The 22,558-nt window shown below is 43.1% G+C and overlaps 1 protein-coding gene across 1 annotated transcript in view; it reads right to left on the bottom strand.

Moving 5' to 3' along the window:
- The window catches only part of afap1 (actin filament associated protein 1), a 122,999-nt gene extending 105,837 nt beyond the window's left edge, over positions 1 to 17,162 (bottom strand). Inside the window, exon 1 of the mRNA XM_088073971.1 lies at positions 17,083 to 17,162. Coding sequence (XP_087930097.1) covers positions 17,083 to 17,110 — 28 coding nt within the window. The 5' untranslated portion in view covers positions 17,111 to 17,162. The remainder of the gene's footprint in view (positions 1 to 17,082) is intronic.
- Positions 17,163 to 22,558: the final 5,396 nt, after the last annotated feature.

Consider the following 22,558-nt stretch of genomic DNA (forward strand, 5'->3'; position numbering starts at 1 on the left):
ACTCCTTTGTTGAAGTCTTCTAGGGGGCGCTCTTGAGGCATTTTGCAAATTTTGGTGCGTTTTTGAGTATGTTAAAGCCCTGAAAAAAGCAATTCAAAGAGAAGAATTCCTTCAATTTCAATAGGGTCCTCGCACCAGTCGGTGCTGGGGCCCTAATTACTTACTTTATTCCTCACTTACTTTAGAGGCAAAAACTGCTACAAAAATAATATATATAAATCATGTAACTAGTTAAATCTTTCAACCAACATCAGTTAGTCAGATTGTATATTCATTCATTATCAGAATTTTAACCCTTTAATTATCAGTTTTTCACATGATGCCTGTTAACTTGGTCCATGTAAAATGTTCATTATAAGGGTTAAAGCTGGAAAGGCTCCTACCTGATCGAGTTTGTGCCGGTTTGTTATTATTATTTGTTCCTAAAAAACCATCATGCTCTAGGGGAAAGTATAGTGTCATATTTATTGGTACAAGTGGGCGTGGCCTATAATATTTTAGCTCATAACTCAAGATCACTTCAACCAATCCTGAAGAAACTCACTGGAGACGTGTAAAGATGTTCAAACAGACCTGTCAAGTTTCCTTAGAATCCAATGGATGCTGCTCAAATTGCATAAGTTTGAAAGTGTGATTGTTGGGAGAAGTATGTGATTAATGTCACTTTCTCATCCAGAATTGAACTAGTTGAAGTTACTTTCCCCCACTTTGTTTATAACTACTAATTGCTGCTTGCGGCTACATTTGCTTTTTTAATTATACCTATTACCTATTACCTATTACTTAATGTGTGTTTTGGCTTGTTTGATTTGTATATAATCCAAATATTGGTCGAGTTAGACTTTGATGCTTTGGTAAAATTGTTTTTTAAAGCTCTCATGCCAATAAAGCCTTTAAATGGAAAAAAAGAAGTTGAGTTGATGTACATGTAGTCAAGTTGAACGGGCACAGTTGACAATGGCATCTGTATCAACAAAACTGTATCAATTCCTATCCTTACTGAGCATGTGTGAATCATTCAGCACAGCCGCTTTGAGCAGGAGCTGGTGAACACCACCCTAACTGCTGGCATCACACTGCTCCTTCAAGATAAGTAAAGAAAAAAACCCATCCGCTTTTCTTTAAATCTATCTACTTTGGATGAAACCCAAGCCACACCAATTTTCTCTCTCTGCTTTTCCTTGGATGTGGCTGAGGCCATCCATTGCTCTCTCATCTCTCTATCTCCATCTCCTCATCCCTTACTCCCAATCGCTTACATGTGGGAGAGGCTTAGTGGTCAGGTTTGTGGTGTGTGTATGAGTGTGCGTGTGAGTGTGCGTGTGTGTGAGCATGTGTGTGAGTGTGTGTTTTAGCCCAGATTTTGGATAATTCTGTCTCTAATCATGACTTTATAGTGTTGTATCTCCCTGTGAGAACAGAATGCAGGAGAGATAAAGAGAGGAGAACACATGGCGATAAGAGGTGACACTGTGTATCAGCAACTGCTGCTGCTGTGTAACTATAACAAGTTATTTCTGTTGCTGCAGTTAAACGACAGACTGTGGGGTTCAGTTTGTGCCTGAGTGCTCCCTGCTATTTAGTGTGAATTTTTAGAAACCGTCTGTAGGGACGATGGACAGACATATTTTATAGAGTGGATGAGAAAGACAGAGGAAGAGTGAGACAAAGACTCCCCTGTGAACCTGTGAACACCTAAGCAAGCAGCTCATACCCCCTCAGACAGTGACTCACATCACAGGGGATTCATCTGTTACATCTCTTGACATGATCGGCCTTTACACACACTTCTACTCTCACTTCTATCTATCTATCTATCTATCTAGCTATCTATCTGTCTATCTGTCTATCTATCTATCTATCTATCTATCTATCTATCTATCTGTCTATCTGTCTATCTGTCTATCTATCTATCTATCTATCTATCTATCTATCTTTTCCAGTGAGTTAGTGTTGATGTTGTTGTTGTTTGTGCATGTGTGTGTGTGTATGTACATGTACAATTATGACATAAATAAATATATTAATATATTACCGTAGTTGTATATCCTTCTTGTGTGGTGATAATAATTTACTGCCTGTACACTCTTAAAATAAAGGTTCAAGTTAGAACCATTAACCCATTTTTTTTAAGCTGTTTAGGTTCATTGTGGAACCTTAAAACGTTCTTCTTTTTAGGTTCAACAAAGAACCTTTTGTCTAGAGGTTTTCTAAAGCACTTTGGTGCTTTAGATAAATTCCTGCTATTAACTGAAATGAAACAGCACATAAACAACCATGATACTACAATCATCAGCTTTAAGAAGATGTCTTTAAAAACACCTTGTTAAACATCAAAGTGTTCTTCAAAGTGCTGAAGTGCTGAGGTGTGACTTTAAGAACAAATTGTTTTGCATTCAGTTCTCCAAAGAACTTTAGACAACAAGAAAAGGTCTAAAAAAGTTCTCCAGAGCACTTAAAATGTTTTTCCTAGAGTGTAGGCCATATCACTGAATCTTTTTAGGAATTCTACATAAAAAATATTGCTTAATGTTTTTTTAGCCATTTAGAATACCAAAGACAGTCGTATCCTCATTTCAGGCAAATGAAAAACTAAAATAATCGACTGTAAAACATATACACACTTCTGAGACTATCTTGCAGAGAGAGAACAGGCGGAATGTCACAACATTTTCTTCAACCTTCTGCGAGGTACATTGAGAAGCATCCGATCTCTGTACAGTTACAAGAACATACACAATCACTCTGCACCACCATGTTACCTTAGAGCACGAGTCCTCATCTGTCTAATGATTTCTGCTCTGTGTGTCTTGTTGAAGAAGTGGAGGATCACAACAAGCAGCCAGTGCCAACACACTCCAGTCATACATAACAGCTTTTAGGTTCCTGTTATATCATGTTTTCATCTCCTGAGGGGTATATGTGGTGTTAGGTGTAGGGCCTAGGGATGTGTTTGTGTCTGTACACACACTCTATGTTATGTGTATTAATATGGGCTTGGTTGAGCTTGTTTGGGTTCTTTAAAAGTATTTTAAAAATGACAAATACAAATACTACAATTACTCTCCAGTAGAGGTCAAGATTAGCCGCCATATAACTGAAATGCTAAATGATTGCTACTGACAGGTTACTGGTTATTGTTATTGTATAGTAAATGCTGCCAGCATAAATCTTGTATGTCAGACAAGTCAGTTTATGTCGAAACTGCTGTGTTTTGCGATGCCGGCATGCTGTCTAAAATCACATACTGGAGGAGCTTGATATCGCTGTTGTTTGGTTCTGTGTAAAAAAACCCCACAAAAATGGCACAAAGACGGGACCTTGTAAACTTATAGCCCCATCTCTGTGGAAAAAGGGGATACTGACAATGGTATGAATGAATAATACAGTGGGATATCAGCGACTCAACTAGTATAAATTAGCTTACAGTGAAGGGTAATAAGGAAGAGTCTCCTCAAACTGAAAGTCCAATGCAAGCTTTTCCTTTGTAAACTGAAATGATTTACTAGATCCTCAACTTACTTTCTAACTTAAATGAACTCTCCTTTCCCTTTTTATCTGGGTGTAGAGTGTGTCTGATTTATGCCTCGTCAGAGTAAATAAATAAAAACTGAAGTTTGATACTCCCTGAGAGAGGGCAGAGTGTGAGCTAAAGAAAGGAACTGATGGTTTGCTGAACTTGTATTGACAGACGCTAAACTATCCAAACATATTAGCTGTGCACTGCAGATGCCAGCCGTGTCCCGACTTGAAGTTCAGAACCTCGGCTTGGTAACACAGGCATTGCAATCATGCATTTCGTCTGTCTCCTTACAAGCTCTGACAGGCAAAAAGAGAGAAATCCAGACACAGCATTCACATACAGCCTGTCTGTTCACAGGGACCGTATCAGGCCAAGACTTACTCAGCTATGTAACTGAAATTTAGAAGCAGACTTCATCATTATGTTTGACCTCTGATGTCAGATCGTCTGTGAACTCTGCGCAGTTATTTCATCACAGCTGAAGAAGCAGCTGTGTGGCAGGAACAGACAAGATGCAGCAAGAATATGATGACTTCCCTCAGTGCACAGCATGATGAAACCTTTGTCTGTTAAAACTAAGAAAAACAAGGAAAATCCAAAGTTAACAAAATAAAACAGGAAGTGCAGAGTCCATGGTGGATTGTTACAATGTGCTCTGAGTGCACATTTATATGAGTTAAGTTAGTTTTGTGTAATACACGTTAATACTTTTCATTTTCATTATCCAGTCATGCTGACATCAGAATGTCATAGCATGTGTCCCATATCATGTGCCATGATAATTAGGATGAAATTTACTGGCTAGCTAATGATAGACACATATAATATGGGATCTGTTTATTTAAAGGTGCATTATGTAAGATCTGGACATAATTTTAGTTAAAAACATTCAAAAAATTAACTAACCCTATCAACAGTGGGAGAAGTCACACATTTAACGTTATGTCCAACATGCCTATGTATTGTACTGCAGAGATCTCTCTGCTAAACAGCCAGAGACAGGCCCTCCCAATCTGTAATAATACCTCCTGGCCTGAGGGGCGATAGTGACTCACTGTAGCCTCTAGTGTGCTGCAGGAGAGGATGAACAAGTTGAGCCAGTGTTGTGACAAAATGTGTCCCCCTGTCAAATACTGCCTCCTCCCTGTTAATGCATAGCATCCCCTTTGGTGGTCAAAGTTAGGGCTAAGAGTCTGGGTCAAGTTTAGATGGAGTGGTAACACATATCGACAGGGAAGCAGTCCTGGCACAACACCAGAGTCAATGATTGAAGTTACAGTCTCAGTGAATAAGTGTGTAAGAAATACAACGATGGCAGAAGCTCCAGGAAAACGAGCGTTCTCCCCATCACTAGCAGCTAACCAAAAGAAGCAACAATCCTCGGCAAAGAAAAGAAGCGACATAGTAAGTAAATATTGGTGTGGCTTCCAATGCTGGAGACAGCTCTTGGAGAGTAACAAAAGTTACTACTTGATGCTGAACTCACAACGTTTCTTTAGACTGGTAAGTAACATCTAACGTTTGCTATCTACCAAAACATCTTTAGTGTAACGAATGACAACACAAGTAAGTCACATAAAAACACCAATAGGTATAAGTGCATGTGCCAATGTAAATCAGACACACACACTCACATACGCACACCACAACCAACTACCCAAATGAGTTCTCCTCCTTCATGACTTCTGACTATACAGGCAGTGTCGTCACCTGCAGGCAAACACCTGGGCCTGTGACAGTAGAGAGAGGTTTGCACACAATGAGAGAGTGGGAAACAGAGAGAAACAGAGACAAAACAGAGAGACGAAGAAAAAGAGAGAAAGAGAGTGAGAGCGAGAGAGGGGGAGGATATTGACTGGAGACAGACAGCAGGTGGGGAATTTTGGCCTAAAGGGAGCCACAGAGGGAAACAAATACAGTATGAAGGAGAGGGGGGAGAGGAAAACAGAGACAAAAGGAAAGTGGAGAGTCAGTTTGAGTGGATGAACACTGAGCTGGAGGGTGGGGCAGACAAAGGGAGGAGATGAACAAAAGGAAGACGATGGGGATGGTGAGGGAAAAAAGAAGCTATGAAATCTGCCCCATGAAATCTGCTTTAATTTTTTAAATATCAGCTTATCTCTTGCTTATCCATTTTTTTTTATTTAAGATTATTTTTTTTGGCATTTTAGCCTTTTTATTAGACAGGACAGATCAATAGTGTGAAAGGGGGAGAGAGAGTGGGGATGACATGCAGCAAAGGGCCTTGAGTGCCTTCATTCATGGGGCTCCTGCTTTATCCACTCAGCCATCAGCACCCCAGCTTATTCAATTTTGACATTTCGCTAGAAAGTATGATAATATAATATAGAAATCTCTGCAGTGTGAAAAGTTGGTCAGAGGAGGGGCAGTCCTGAAAACAAAGAGTTTTTCGGATTTTGCCGATATCCGATATGCTGTTATGTAACAACTCATTTGGCAGATAACAGATACAGATATCAATATATATCCAGTTTTTCCCCACCTAATGTTACTGATCATCAGGTCTCTTCTGTTGTGGAATTAAAATCATGTTCTGCATACTCTTATGAAGATGGCCCACTAGCAGATGGAGACATGAAATACAATGCTTTCCACTACAGTATATGTAATATCAATTCACTGTGCAAAATAAAAAAAAATACTTTAAGTTGGAGTTAATGTTTTGTACATGTTCACTTTAACAATAACTATGAAAACAAACAAACAACAAAAAAACAAAAACAATCAGAAATCAGAATGTCGGTTCCAAAAGCCAATATCTGCTGATACGACGTTCTGATATTATAATGCATCCCCCAATACTTTATGTATGTCACCATATACCTGTCGATCGGTGTATGTCATATAACACACCAGTGCAGTATTTTTATCTAAGTGCTTCAATATAATTATTAAACAAAACACCTTAAAACATACTTTTTTTTAATCAAGGCCTTTGCATCTGAGCTTCATAATCAGTCTGCTCTGGATTTAGCTGCTAGTGCTGACTACCTCACTTTTGTCGATGACTTAGCATCTCAGAGGGCCTCTTCTACATATCTGCGGGGTTTATCAGTGACCTTCATTGTCAGGAGTTTTTGTCCAGCAAACCAACATCAAAGAATAAAGTCATTTCCCTCACAAATTAGTGGGATTTCAGAATCATAAGGGACACATTGGATGAATGGATGGATTTTTCCCCCCACTTTATCTAGCACTGGGCTGATTATATTTACTGGCTTTAAATAACCATTGTAACGGGTGTATGGAGGACCCAGATGCAGTACAGTACACTTCACTGGCAGTTGGTAATAACTTTTATTAAAACCAACACGAATGGAAAACAGGATACAGACTGAGAGTTCGTTCTTCGAGCTGTGAGCCCTAGCTATGTCTCTGGGAATCACACGAAGCGAAGACACGAAGCTTGTACCCACTGTGGCTGGTGACGAGGAAACCCCGTAGCTCCGTGAGCCGACAACACGTGTGTGGCGTTGTCGGGGATCGAGTGGAGAGGTGGTCGAGGGCAGGCAGGGTTGATTACCGGGAAGTCCGTCCACGGAAACAACAGTACCAGCAGGGATCAGGCAGGAGAATCGTCGAAGCAGAGCAGAGAGGTCTTTACCAGGGAATCCGTCAGATTTCCGGAATGCCGAAACTGAGCACGTGGTCGGGGACAGAAGGCAGGTAGGTTCACGAGGAGTCAGGCGAGGAGAGCAGGTCGGGGACAGGCAGAGTCGGCAACGGATGATCTGTTTGGAGAGTGCTGGAAAGACATGCATGCTGCAGAGGACGATCTGGCAATGAGTGTGTGGGCTGGAGTGTCTTAAATACCGGGTAGATTGCTGATGAGCTGCAGCTGTGTGGAGAGCAGGCTGCAGCAGTGGGCGGGGCTAGCAGGTAGAGCAGGTCAGAGGAAGGTGAGTGGAAAGTTACTGGCAGGGAGGGGGAGGAGGAGAATGCAGGAATCATGACAGACCCCCCCCCTCAAGGGACGGCCCATGACGTCCCAAACCAAGGACACCGAAACCGGGCGGGCGGAGGGGCCAGGAGGAGGGCTAGAACTCCTCGGACCCCATGGAAACAACGTCGCCGCCGCCGTCGTCGTCGTCGTCATCGTCCGAGGACGGAACAACCCTCATCGGCGAGTCGGGACCCCTCGTGCAGGACCCCAAACCAGATGGACCGGGAACTGGAGAAGGAGGAGGAGAAGAGACAGAAGACCCACCTCCAGGAGCGGCACGGGAGGGCTGATCAGGATGGCGACGGTGGAAGTCTTCAATCAGCTGGTCGTCCAGGATCTGCCGAGCCGGGACCCAGGACCGCTCCTCCAGGCCGTATCCCTCCCAGTCCACCAGGTATTGCAGGCCACGTCCCCGGCGACGAGAGCGAAGAAGGCGCCGAACGGTGAATGCTAGGGGCGCCATCGATGAGACGAGGAGGAGGAGGCCGGGCGGCGGGCTGCAGAGCGCTCTCCCTGACAGGCTTGAGCTTGGAGACGTGGAAGGTCGGGTGAATGCGCATGGAGCGGGGCAGCTTGAGACGGACCGCGACCTCATTCACCACCTTCTCGACCAGGAAGGGACCAACAAACTTGGGAGCCAGCTTCCGGGACTCCACCCTCAGGGGAAGATCTTTGGTGGAGAGCCATACTTTCTGTCCCACCTGATATGGAGGTGCCTGGGAGCGGCGACGGTTGGCAGAGGAGGTGTAACGGGCGGCGGTTTTCAGGAGTGCAGACCGGGCTTGGGACCAGGTTCGGCAACAGCGGCAGATGAAGTTATCCACTGACGGGTAAGCAGTCTCAATTTCTTGGGCCGGGAACAGGGGAGGCTGGAAGCCATAAGCACACTGGAATGGTGTGAGTCCGGTGGCAGAACTGACCAACGAGTTGTGGGCGTATTCCACCCAAAGGAGCTGGGAGGACCAGGAAGTGGGTTGGTTGGATGCCCTGCAGCGAAGAGTGGTCTCCATATGCTGGTTCATTCGCTCTGTCTGGCCGTTGGACTGGGGGTGGTATCCGGATGACAGGCTGGTGGACGCCCCCAGTAGGCGGCAGAACTCCTTCCAGAATGCAGACGTAAACTGAGGCCCTCGATCCAACACCACGTCAGTAGGCAGGCCATGCAGACGGAAGACGTGGAGCAGCATCAATTCTGCAGTCTCTTTAGCGGAGGGGAGCTTGGGCAGAGCGATGAAGTGAGCCATCTTGCTAAACCGGTCCACCACCGTCAAGATTGCAGTGTTGCCGTCTGACAGTGGCAGACCGGTGACAAAGTCCAAGGAGAGATGGGACCAGGGGCGATGAGGGACCGGGAGAGGTTTCAGGAGGCCTGCAGGAGCTTGGCGAGGCGTTTTGCTCTGGTTGCAGACCGGGCAGGCATTTACAAAGTTCTTGGTGTCTTGATCCAGAGTAGCCCACCAAAAGCGTCGCTGCAGGACCTCCCTAGTCCGAGCGACCCCTGGGTGACAGGTCAGACGGGATGTGTGGGCCCACTGCAGAACCTCAGACCTGAATTCCTGTGGCACAAACAGCCGGTTCTGTGGACAGGAGCTGGGACCCGGTTGTTCTTCCAGTGCTGTCTTGATCCGCTCCTCCAACTCCCAGGTGAGAGCGGCCAGGAGACGGGAAGCAGGGAGAATGCTGTCGGAACGGGAAACCTCCTCATCCTCCCCCACCAGGAACTGCCGGGACAGCGCATCCGGTTTGACGTTCCGGGAACCAGGTCTGTAGGAGAGCGTGAAGAGGAACCGGGCAAAGAACAGGGCCCACCGGACCTGGCGGGAATTCAGTCTCTTGGCCGACTTGATGTATTCCAGGTTCTTGTGGTCAGTCCAAACCAAGAACAGAACCTGGGTACCCTCCAGCCAGTGGCGCCACTCCTCCAGGGCCAGCTTCACCGCCAGCAGCTCCTGGTTCCCGATGTCATAGTTCCGCTCAGCCGGGGATAGACGTCTTGAGAAGAAGGCACAGGGATGCAACTTCCCGTCGTCGGCCGAGCGTTGAGAAAGGACGGCCCCCACACCAACGTCTGAGGCGTCGACTTCCACCACGAACTGCTTCTCGGGGTCAGGGATGAGGAGGATAGGTGCCGAGCTGAAGCGTTTTTTCAGATGCAGGAAAGCTTCGTTAGCGGCCGGGGACCAGCGAAACGGGATCTTGGGTGAGGTGAGTGCAGAGAGAGGCGCTGCCACAGTGCTGTAGCCCCGGATGAATCTCCGGTAGAAATTCGCAAAGCCCAGGAAGCGCTGGAGTTGTTTTCGTGAGTCAGGAACAGGCCAGGCGGAGACGGCAGAGACTTTGGCGGGGTCCATCTCCATCCGGTTGTGCCCAATGATGTAGCCCAGGAAGGAGACGGAGGCGGCGTGGAAGTCACATTTCTCCGCCTTGACGAACAATGAATTCTGTAGCAGGCGTTGCAGGACTGTCTGGACATGATGAACATGGTCTTGCCAGGATTGAGAGAAGATCAAGATGTCGTCAAGGTACACAAAAACAAACTTGATGATCTGTTTGGAGAGTGCTGGAAAGACATGCATGCTGCAGAGGACGATCTGGCAATGAGTGTGTGGGCTGGAGTGTCTTAAATACCGGGTAGAGTGCTGATGAGCGGCAGCTGTGGGGAGAGCAGGCTGCAGCAGTGGGCGGGGCTAGCAGGTAGAGCAGGTCAGAGGAAGGTGAGTGGAAAGTTACTGGCAGGGAGGGGGAGGAGGAGAATGCAGGAATCATGACAACCATCCTTGATGTGTGTGTGTGTGTGTGTGTGTGTGTGTGTGTGTGTGTGTGTGTGTGTGTGTGTGTGTGTGTGAGGGCGCTTGGGCTCCTCCCTCAGTGAAACACTTTACAAAATAGAGAGCTGGTAAAGCCAATTTTTGTTGTGGCTAAACTGTAATTGCACCATCACATGATGCTCTGGGGCCCAAAAATCCTTTTTCCCACTGACTTAAAGGGTGAAAAGAGATGTCAGTAAATCAGTTGATTGTTTTTTTTAAGCTTCACAACCAGCGACACTATCAGGATTTGATCCATTGGGTCCGAGAACATTTGGAAAGTCTAGTAGAACTGTGTGATTGAATATATATATATATATATATATATATATATATATATATATTTATTTATTTTTTAAATTTTATTTATTTATTTTTTTAAGAGTTTTGGGGGCTTTTTATTGCCTTTATTTGATAGCACAGGTGTATCCTGACAGGGGGAGAGACTGGAGGACATGCAGCAAAGGGCTGTGGGCTAGAATCAAACCTGTGGCCGCTGCGGCAAGGACATAGCCTTTTTACATGGGGTGGACGCTCTATCAGGTGAGCTACTGCACCCCAGGATTAAATAAATTTAGCCTCAATCAATAAGCAGAGCACTAGACTGGAAGTTAGATATTTGGCTAACAAAAGTTAGCCATTATGCACTGCAGTGCTTGGGCATCAAAAGTCTCTGGTGCGCCTGCTCCATGGGCCCGCATAGTGCAGGAGTAGTACCAGTCATCCCTGCATCATCTGGGTACTTTTATATGCAGCAGTTTAACCACTCTGACTTCATGCGCCCCTGACCAACTCACATTTCAAAGAACAGCGCCCTGTATCCAATGCTCTATCCAGTTCTCTAAACACATCCATGCAACACAAGCAGAGGACAAAATTTTGTCAATAAAGTGCTGTCTGTGTTTTTTGCACCCCAGAAATCCTCGTGCCCTTTGCTACAGTGAAAATAGAAACGTTCCGTAATACCAATTATTTATGTTAGGACTTTGACAATAACACCACAGTGCTACAACTTGAGAACTAGGCTATAAAATAATCCCTCTTTCTGTATGATGGAACTCAGAATATTTTGGGCAGCAGCTGTTAAGTGAACACATCATGGGCTACACTGACAATGGGACTGTGCATGAAACCTAAGCTCACATTATTACCATAACATCTCAACACACACACATTGGAGCCAGATGTCCAGTGGTGATGATGTCATCAGCAAGGCCAAATGTATTGACAGGTTTAGAATAATGCAACCAGCTGTCAGAACTCAAAGCTTATGTAACATACTCAGAGCCTGTGGCTGTAAATACAGAGTTTTGCAAGACCAAATATTTCATGTTGATTTATCGATAAAAATTTGTTGTTACTCAAAGTGAGATTTTCCCCCATCTGAACTCTGATATAACCAAGGTCACTTCAGCAGCATGTTTGTGAGTGTATGGTGGGTTATCTTAGATCTATAGAGAAAAATAGATTTACAGGGAGATTATCAGATGGTCCAGAGAATACAAGTGAATACAAACAAAAACCTAATTATATATTAGACGAATTAGTACAATGTTGTTCAACAGGCTTGGGTGGTATCACAGTATCATGGTATACCAGATTATTTAGAATTCCCAAAGGTATGTTTCTCAATTCCATTATAAATGCAGGCACTCCTCTTTTTATCAAACTCATTGTATGTAGTGCACAGCAGGCACCACCGAAACTCAGTCTGTGGTTTCTACTGGTGGAACAGGCAGCTGAGCTGAAAGACACAGTGACACCTAGTGGTGGAGGAGAAGTTACAGAACTGTAAACAGCTGGCGGCCAGCAGGCAGATAGACTGTGGGGAATAACAGCATGTTTTTTTACATTTAACTTGGTAAATTAAGGATTTATTTAAACCAAACCGCAGCTGGTGATTGTTGGAACAGTGGACTTCCTAACTAGATTACTAGCGAGAGTTACCAAGACAGTTTAGATAACTTTCGTTTTGTTTTTGCCGAGTTTGACTGAAGTGTGTTTTATGATGAGTTAATGAAGCGATTAATCCTCATCCGTCTTCTGTGACTGAGAGAAAGTTGAATTCAAAGGTGTAGAGTTGTATTTCTCTGTTTAATAAGGAAAATAGCATATTACTTTCCATAACATTTTATGGGTTTCTATTGTGTATTTATTTGTCCAAAAAGATGAAAGTCAGTAATGTACTCAAAGTAAGGGGGGTAAAGGGTAGCGCTGCACCCTGTGAAATTTCAGTAAGGTATGAAGGTATAAAATATTATATCCAGGCCTACTGTTCAACATGCTATGGATGAAATATTTCTCTGTTCAAAATAAACACAACTGTATTCAGTCCAAGTAGTACAGTTAAATGGGATTGTCCTGACAACTCACACTGTTGATTTTGCACTTTATTTATTTGTCTGTTAGCAGCATGCTGTCCGCTGTGAGTTTAATATTTAGATGACTAAGCACTTAGTTAATTTCTGCATGTTGTTGTTACATTGATAATGTTGACATATTTGAGGTTGACCAGATCTGATATACAGTAAATTAGCATGTTTATATGTTGTTTTGTTTTTGTATGGTGAAATGGTGATTTTGGTGATTTGCCTGCTCAACAAAGCTGTCTAATGTTAGAGATTCCCAAACTTTAAATATGCTTCAGTGTTAAATGATCACCTGTTTTTTCTGCTATGATATCAACATTAAAGGGACACCACCTAAATGAAGATTTCCAATATGTTAGTTCTATGACCTAGGAGAGTTAAGTCAATATGTGTGAACGTGAACTACTTGATCTCAAAGCCAGAAACCAAAGCAGGAACTCTCAAACTTGTGATGTCATCTAGTATTTAGTGTGGAGCTGCTCCATAGACAAAGGAAGGAAGGCTGATTTTGTGGACCCACAGAATGCTTGTTTTCTTTTTTTTAATACTTAAATGATTTTTTTTTCCGTTATGTGTTCTCAGGTCTGAAACAGAAGATGTTCCCATGCACTCCGGGTATTCCCCAATCTGCTCTCAGGATCACCCAGAACATCTCTCACCATTCATTGTCTATTGAGCAGCTCCACACGTTTTACCTGATAACATAGTTTTTGGATTTGGAAAAGAGTTGTCCACATTTACTAATATTTTTTGTCCATCGAAGACTATAGGAAACATAAAACCATAACGTATAAACTATTCTACATGATCCGTGTGCACACAAAAATACAGTATATCACTAATCTCACTTTATGCCAGACAGGATGGAAAAAACAAAAACATCATTTGAACTACAAAGTGTCCACTGAACCTTTGGTCTCAGCCTATCTCTTTCCTGTCTGGCTTGGAGCTCCTCTCTCCTCTGTGTGTCTGCAGGTCACACTGCTGGCTCACAGCTCTGTTTTCTCTGCAAGCCACCAGGATGTATATAATCTGTCTGCCTGCTATTGTCCATTGTCACGTACTGAGTGGCTGTGGTGAAACTGGCCTGGCCTTCCAAGCAACCAGGAAATACCTCAGCGACACACACACACACACACACACACACACACACACACACACACACACACACAATAAAGGAGGAATATTAAAAGACAAAAGGCTGAACAAGTAAATAGTTCTTAGAATTCATATTGAGGGCAGAGCCAAATCAGCTAAGGTATATGACAAGTGGAGACTATGGAACATATACCATCCAAAAAGTATTCTACAAAACTAAATCATTATCCAAAAGGTTTTTTCCTGCATAGTAATTTTGGAGACAGCTGCCACCGCCAATTTCAAGGCCACCACCACTTAAAATGGTCAATATCGGCAAAGACTCAAGTAATTGCGGAGTATGCAGACGACACCACCATCATTGGCCGTATTATAAACAACGCTGAGAGTTCATACTGGAAAGAAATCAACAATCTTGCAGAGTGGTGCACAGAGAACAACCTACTGTTCAATGTCAGTAAAACCAAGGAGCTGATTGTTAATTTTAGAAAGAAGGAGCAGAAGACACACACCCCTGTCTACATCAGTGGAGCTAAGGGGGAACAGGTGAACAGCTATAGGTTCCTTGGAATTACTATCACTATCACCATCAAGGTTAAAAAAGCACAAAAAAGGCTCTACTTCCTAAAGAAATTTAGGAAGGCTAAATTACAGAGCAAGATCCTGGTTAACTTCTACAGAGGAGCAATAGAAAGCACACTGACTGGAAACAACACAAACTGGCACGGTTTGTGTATGGTCCAGGACAGAAAGGCCCTCACAGCAGGTGATTACAACTGTCTAGAACATCACTGGTTCCCATCTACAGAGCATCAGTGACCTCGGTGAAATGAGGTGTCTGCACATAGCCCAAAGGATAGCAGCCACCCCAGCCACAGTCTGTCCACCCTTCTGCCATCTGGGAAAAGAAAGAAAGAAAGAAAGTATCTACTGCAGATCCACCAGACTACAGAGCAGCTTTTTTCCCCAGGCTGTGAGACTCAACTCCTCCTTCAATGCCAAAAAGATGTAGCAGGATTTGGGATCAACTTTAATTTAATTTCTTCTTAAATTACGTTTAAGAAAAATGACAAAAATCTACCTTGTACCTTGTACCTTGCAATACAGACATTCCACATCAATTTTCTTTTAAATGCAATGACCGCAGTTGTCCATTGCGGCGCTGTCGCAGTGTCTGACTATGTCTGCACAGACTTAAAGCAGAGGAAGAAAATAAACTTCACCACTTCCTGCCCTCCAATAAACTTTAATTTTCCTTGACGAATATACTTCCAGTCTATCGTCAGGCATCCTGATATTGTAACAGGTGAATATTGTTTCTTTTGCATTTCTTAAAATGATTGCCTAAACTATATCATTTCATCATTATATCAATAAGTGATTGCCTAAATTATAGATGATCAGTGATGATATGATATATAATATAAAGTCTTGGTAGTTGGTAGCTTCAGCTGACAGCGAATTAATGTTTTTGAAGATTCAGTCCTACCACAAACATAACAAGGAATTGTATTTTCTGGACGTTGTTTAGATGTCTGTTCTGGACATCATATAGATGTCTGTTCTGGACGTCGTATAAATGGCTTTTCTAGAAAGTGTTTACATGTAATTTCTAGTGTAATGTCATTTCTGGACAATGTATACATGTCATTTCTAGGCAACATATGGATGTCATTTCTGGACGTATAGATTTTTGTTCTGGACGTCACATAGATGTCTTTTCTGTACATCACATACATGTCCTTTCTGTACATCACATAGATGTCTTTTCTGTCCATAGTATAGATATCTTTTGCAGACATCATATAGTCTTTTCTGGACATTTGCAGGAAATTTTGTATAACATTTGTTGTCGGAAACTACTACATTTGTGGGAAATGTATTACCTTTATGGGATTATTACAATAAAAGCTGCAGATTTGTATTACATTTGTGGTTTCTTACGTTTTCTGGCTCTTATTATGTTTACGGATGTTACAACCCCTACATATACAGTATAAACTCGTCAGTTAATTGCCAACCTTCATATACGATGGGATGCACACTTTAATTTCTCATTTTAAGTTTTCTGGCATTTCATAGAACAAATGATTCACTGTTTAATGAAGAAAATAACTGGCACTTAATGAAAATCATTGATGGTGCTAATGCTGCAGAAGTCATTTTCATTGTCTTATTTTTTTGATTGCTATCAACAGTTTCAGTCTAATTACTCTGCATCCCATGCTTTTGCTGTTGGCTTGTTCTATTGTATTTGACTAATTGGATTTGAGCTGTTGGCACACCCTCCTCCATCCACAGTCTGTTGCATTAAATCAAGGGGGGGTGGGGTGTTGCTTGGCTCACTCAAAGGCTTGGCAAACCCTCACAAATTGTCATTAAGTCCTAAAAATGAAGATATCCATAATGACTCAATACATTCAATGTGTTTATTTTTCCCAATTCCTCTCAATAAAGACCTTGTGCACTGTTGTGTGGGGGTCACAGAGGACACAGCAGGAGGAGCAGACAGAGATCCAGCTCCCAGCTGCCTGCCTCCCCCTCCTTTTGCAGGCCAGCTGATGCTGGGAGCAGCCTGCAGTCTCCAGCCCAGGGCTTCACACACCCTCTGGTTGCCAATTAATCACACTCCTCTTCCTCCTCCTGTCCTCTCCTCTCCTACAACATGGTCCTTTGTACCACTTAGAGTCCCCTTCTCAGCACTGACACGTCTGTATTTTGGACTGACTTATACTGACTGTCTACTTAGTCTGTACTCTCCAACTGCATCTGATCAACACAATTTTGAGTCAGATGCATGAACACAATATCATGAAATGAAACAGCCTGGTTATGGTCATTAGGTGTTGTAGTGATATTGTAGTAATAGAATCATGTTATTAACATACACAGACAATATTTTCACCATAAAAGTCGCAAAATAAAACCCACACAGACCTTCTGAAGACCTGTAATCACACCATGGGGTTATTAATGAGACCAATAAAAATACCAAATTACACTAAGGGGACTATAAACCATTGCAGACTAGCTCTTCACACACAAGTCCCCACAAGAATATAAGTTAATACTATGCAAGATAGGCCAGTGTTTACATTTGGACATGAAATAAAAGCCAACATGCATCCTCTCCATCCCTTAACTGAGTCAGCACACACACACACACACACACACACACACACACACACACACACACACACACACAAAAGGACGGGCCAAAAGCTCTTCAACAACAAACCACACTAAAAACCAACAAACAGACAACCTCAGAGTCAAACGTGAAGCAGTAAAATGAATCTCAAAGCAGCAGCAGCAGCTTACCTTTGTCGTCGGCCTTTTTCTTTTCCATGTTGAATAAATATTCCTCTCGCGCCGGTGACAATAGAGGCAGGGCGGGTGCGCCTGTCAGCCCCCAGCAGTGACTGACGCCTAAGTCAACTAATATGAGGCGGCGCTTCAGGAGGCGGGTCTTGTCTGGTTCAGAGCTATGAGGGACCCTCTGCCTTCATTCATGATGTAGTATTTCCAACTTCCCCACCTTCACACGCCTGTCCTGTACAGTTTCAGTCCAAATTATCATAGATCAACCATGGCATAAATCATCAGAAAATGATTTTATATGGATATTAAATTACCTATTTTCTTTTCTTTTTTTTTTTTTTTAGTTGAAACTAATCAAGAATTGCCGCAAAGGCTTTATGGGGTGGATCAAAAACTTTATTCAGGTGAATATTGGAATCAGTGGTTTTATCAAATTACCTGTCTATCTATAGATGAATTACAAGGTCTCCATATTGTTCTAAAAACTGAGTCAGGTGTGGTACCAGAGTATCAGGATGTTGAGCCTGTCACCTGTAACAATGGGATTGTCCATTAATGTTGTTTACACATGGACTGCATTAGTTGAAGCACGGCAGATGCGCAGTTGATGTACCTCATGGATTTATTATAAGGAAGTCTGGATACAGCCGTGTGGGTGGGGCCTCATTCATTTCTATGAGGGCTGCTCAGTGGCGCATGAAGCAGAGAAAACTCGTTTTCCAGGTTTAGAAAAGTGTAAAATTCCCGGATCTACAGGCCCATAGAGCATGCGTAGAAGTGATTAACGACAGCCGAACACGGCCGAGTGTACCCGAGCATTGACTCCGACTCACTGGCTCGCTCACACAGATGACCTGAGTGGTCTAAGTGAACAGCGCCGGTGCAGGCTTATTCCTCTCCTAGTAGCTTAGCTTATTAGCAACAGCAGCTAATCAGCGGTATAATGACAGCGGTGCTGTCTGTTTTAATATTTATGTGATTATCAGATAATAGTATATTTATCTCTCTTTACACACACACACACATATACATACAACTCATCAGGGAATCATTTTGTAATCTCGGCCGGAGAAATCAAATTAACAGAATCGGAATGTGTTGTGCCCATAAAAAGGTAATAAAAGATGGTGCCTTGTAATGTTGCCCCGTGTTGTATTACACAGCTCAGCTTTAAAAAAAATACTACGTTCAGTACCTTTTAGTAACTGTCACTAGAGCTCCGCACTGCTCACTGATTACTGGTAGTTTGAATACAGACTGTAGACTGTATATACGGTCTCTGATACAGACATGGTAAGACATCCATATTACAGGCTTTACAGCCAACAGCGTATGGATGTGTTGTAAAATCTTAAAAATGATTAATTGTGATAAAAAAATAATGAATTACAGCAAAAATATCCATTACTACGGCCGGTACAAAGCCTGTGCTGTCAGAAACTCTTAGAGTTACACGCGCATGTCCGATGTGCATTCATTTTATGTCTGGAGAAACACACTTAATTTTTTTAATAATGGCTATAAAAAAATGTGTTCTAAAAAGTCAACATGTCTCAAAAAAAATTATCCAGTGATTTAAGGAGGTCTCTTTCCCAATGTTAACAAATGGGGAAAAGTCTTTCTGGGCCAGTGTGCATCCCATGAGGCAGTAGTTCCACTTTCGGCCACTATATAAATTTTGCTTCAGGGGGTGGCGCACTTCCTGGGGGCTTGGTGTACCTGCGATAAGAAAGATTGTATTATAAGAGTGAGTTGCAGAGAGTGAATAAAGTTCCCTGTGAGTAAGGGTAATACTCAACCGTCCAGTTTGTATAGTCTGGAAGAGGCAGAGCAAAGTGAAAAATGGTGGCAGCGGTCCAGCTGACGAACAGCTGATTTACAGCGTGAAACACCGTAACTATGGAGGCGCGGTCCAGACGAGAGTGTGGAATAAGACACACGTGTTCACGAGCGAGACATGGAGGGATTAAAACCGCCTGCACAGTGAGATATGGACACAAACAACCTGGCGAAATCTTGGAAATTATGGATGGAAATTATGGAGAGGAGCTTACTCTTTACATGGGACTAGCAATGCCAGACGTGGACGAGACTGCCAGAGTGATGCTATTTCACTACCTCATCGGGGAATGTGGGAGAGAGCTCTGCAAAATGCTAATGAGCGGTGTGAGTACAGCAAACAGGACTGTGGATCTTATGATGGCAAGGTTTGATGAACATTGCACACCTAAAATCAATGAGACTATGGAAAGATAACGCTTTTTTTTTTGGCAGAAATCAAGGTCGTTTGTGGCACACACAGTTCGAGTTGGAGAGAAAGACTGCTCAGAGAGGATGGTTTGACTCTGGATAAATGCCTACAGGTGTGTACAGCTATGGAAATCTCCCATGAGCACAGCAAGACTATAGAGGGACAAGTGGTGGAGGTGGTTCATGCTTTCCAGCGGGAGTTCAAGGATGTGTTCACAGGGGATGGATGTTTGGGAGGAGAGTACAAAATAGACACTGACTCCACTGTCGAACCTGCGAAACTCCCAAAGCGAAGAGTCCTTGTAGAAATGATGAAACCCCTACGAGAAGAACTACAGAGTCTTCTAGGCAGAGAGATTATTGCACCATTTGACTGCAGTACAGATTGGATAAGTGGCATGGTATCTGTGCAGAAACCAAATGGAAAGCCCAGAATGTGCATCAACCCAAGACCCTTAAACAGGGCTCTGAAACGAAACCATTTCCCATTGCCTACTATAGATGATATTTTGCCACACATGTAAAGGGCACAAGTTTTCACTGTTTGTGATGTAAAACATGAATTCCGGCATATGAAGCTAGCAGCAGAATCAAGCTACTTTACTACTTTTGCCACACCTTTTGGGAGATATAGATGGCTCAGGCTGCCAATTGGTATCAGCCCAGCGCCAGAGGTTTTTCAAGGCAAGCTGGTGCTAGCACTGGAAGGCTTGCCAGGCATCCACATCATAGCGGATGATGTTCTCATGACAGGAGAAGGTGAAACAGTGCAGAGTGTGAGTCTTAGACCATGACAACAAACTCAGACAGTTCCTTCAGAGAAGCAGAGAGAGGAACATCAAGAAAGCAGGAGGTGCCTTACATCGGACACCTTCTCACAGCTGAGGGTTTGAAAACCGCTCCTGAGAAGGTTTGAGCCATCACAGACATGCCACCACCTACAGATGTTAAAGGCGTCCAGAGACTGGTTGGGATGGTGAACTATTTAGCCAAGTTTTATGAACAGACGACTGCGAGATACTGAGGCAGCTCACACACAAGGAGAGTCTGTGGGAGTAGTCTGATGTGCAGGAGAGTGCTTTCAAGAGATTAAAAGACAAAATAACACTGGTCTTAAAATACTATGAGCCAGAGATGGAGCTGACACTGCAGTGCGACGCCAGTGGAACCGGGCTGGGAGCAGCTTTGACACAAAATGGCAGGCCTGTGGCATATGGGAGCAGGGCACTAACACCAGCAGAAAGGGGTTATGACCAGATTGAAAAAGAGTGCCTCGCTGTAGTATTTGGAATGGAAAAGTTCCATCAGTATACATATGGCCGACCTGTTAATGCACAATCAGATGACAAACCACTTGCAAATAACATCAAAAAACCACTGTGGAATACATCGAAACAACTTCAGAGAATGTTGTTGAGACTGCAAAAATATGACCTAAATGTCACCTACGTTCCAGGTCATGACATGCTACTGGCCAACACATTGAGCAGAGCATGATGGCTTTTGTACTAATCTTAGCAGAGAGGCTGAGTGATGTACATGCTGCAACACAGACAGACAGAAAGCTGCAGACCCTGATCAACACCATACAGAAAGGGTGGGAACAAAACAAGAAAGATGTACCTGTTGGCATAATACATTACTTTTCCTTTCAGGATGAACTGAGCACCCAGGATGGACTTGTTTTCAGGGGAGAGAGAGTTGTCATCCCTGAATCACTACAGGCGGACATCATCCAATGGATTCCCTCATTACATCTGGGGATTGAAAAATGCTTGAAAAGGGCAAGAGAATGCATTTATTGGCCAGGCATGAATGAACGCATGAAATCATTTGCGACAATGTGTGACATATGCAGGTCAGTAGATCGTAAGCAGCAGAAAGAGACAAAGTGGGTACTGACCTCTTTAGTGTTGAAGGCAGAGACTATCTGATAACAGTGGACTACTTTTCCAACTTTTGAGAAATTGATTACCTCCCAGACACAATGTCCAGCACAGTTATGGCACACTTTGCCAGACAGGGGGTTCCAGATGTTGTCATTTTTTAAAATGGGCCCCAGTATTCGTCCAGAGAGTTAACAAAAATTCAGCCAAAATTGGGAATTCACTCACATTACGTCCTCACCTGGCTACCCGTAAAGTAACGGGAAGGCAGAATCAGCTGTGAAGACAGCCAAGCAGCTCATGAAGAAGACAAAAATGTCTGGACAGGATCCATACCGGTCCATACTGGAACATAGGAACACCCCAACACAAGGGCTGAATGCAAGTCTAGCACAGAGGCTCTTAAGTAGAAGGACAAGGCCTCTGCTGCCCATCAGAGAGAGTTTTTTGAGGCCAAAGGTGATGGACATTAAAGCAGCACTCATACATAACCAACAGAGACAAGCAAAGTACTACAATCGTACAGCAAAGGACATGGACACACTAAGAACTGGAGACTGTGTGTGAGTTCAGCCACTTGAGCCAAACACAACCTTGATGAAAGCAACGTGTTGGAGTTTCCCGAAGAAATAGTACATCCAGTTTAGATTTACTGTAATTAGATAAAACAAGTTCATGAAAATGTGGTTATTAGGATTTTAAAGCAGGATATTATGAAAGAGAAACAAATTAAGCCTTGAAAGTAACCAGTTGCATCGAGAGAACATGACGAGAAAACATTTCATAATAGTAATAGTAATATTTTTGAATAATATTTCTGTGGATTTACATGTGTTCTTAATTCATTTTCTGATCATTATTTAAATGACAATCCTACAAGAAAGGTCATTCCAGCCAAAATATATCATATGAGAGTCAACACTAAATTTTAGAATTATAACAAGACAAACATATTTCTGCAACTTAGAAACAAATCAGCCATAAAAACTAAAATCATTTACTAGACCACTGTCTAGACACTGTGCTTTGTTTTTGCTTATTGATAATAAATGTCAAATGATTACAGAAATATATTTCAAGACCACAGATCTAAAGACAAAAACTTTCATTAATGTGGTTTTGTGACATGTACATTCATTCTTCTACAATTACCATATATTTTATTATATTATGCACTCTGTCCCTGTGAAGGTTAAAGAACTACACTCTGTGAATGTTACAGTACAGAGTGTGAGTGGTGTCTACATGTCTCAGGGTCAGAGGCCTGTTTGCCTTCACAGATGAAAGGTCTCTCTGCCTGTGTCATCCAGTCTGGGTGGGTTGTCCTTCACAACCCACTG

The sequence above is a fragment of the Plectropomus leopardus genome, chromosome 23 (assembly GCF_026936395.1).
Source record: "Plectropomus leopardus strain MGB_pleo_1.0 chromosome 23, ASM2693639v1, whole genome shotgun sequence".
Taxonomy (NCBI): domain Eukaryota; kingdom Metazoa; phylum Chordata; class Actinopteri; order Perciformes; family Serranidae; genus Plectropomus; species Plectropomus leopardus.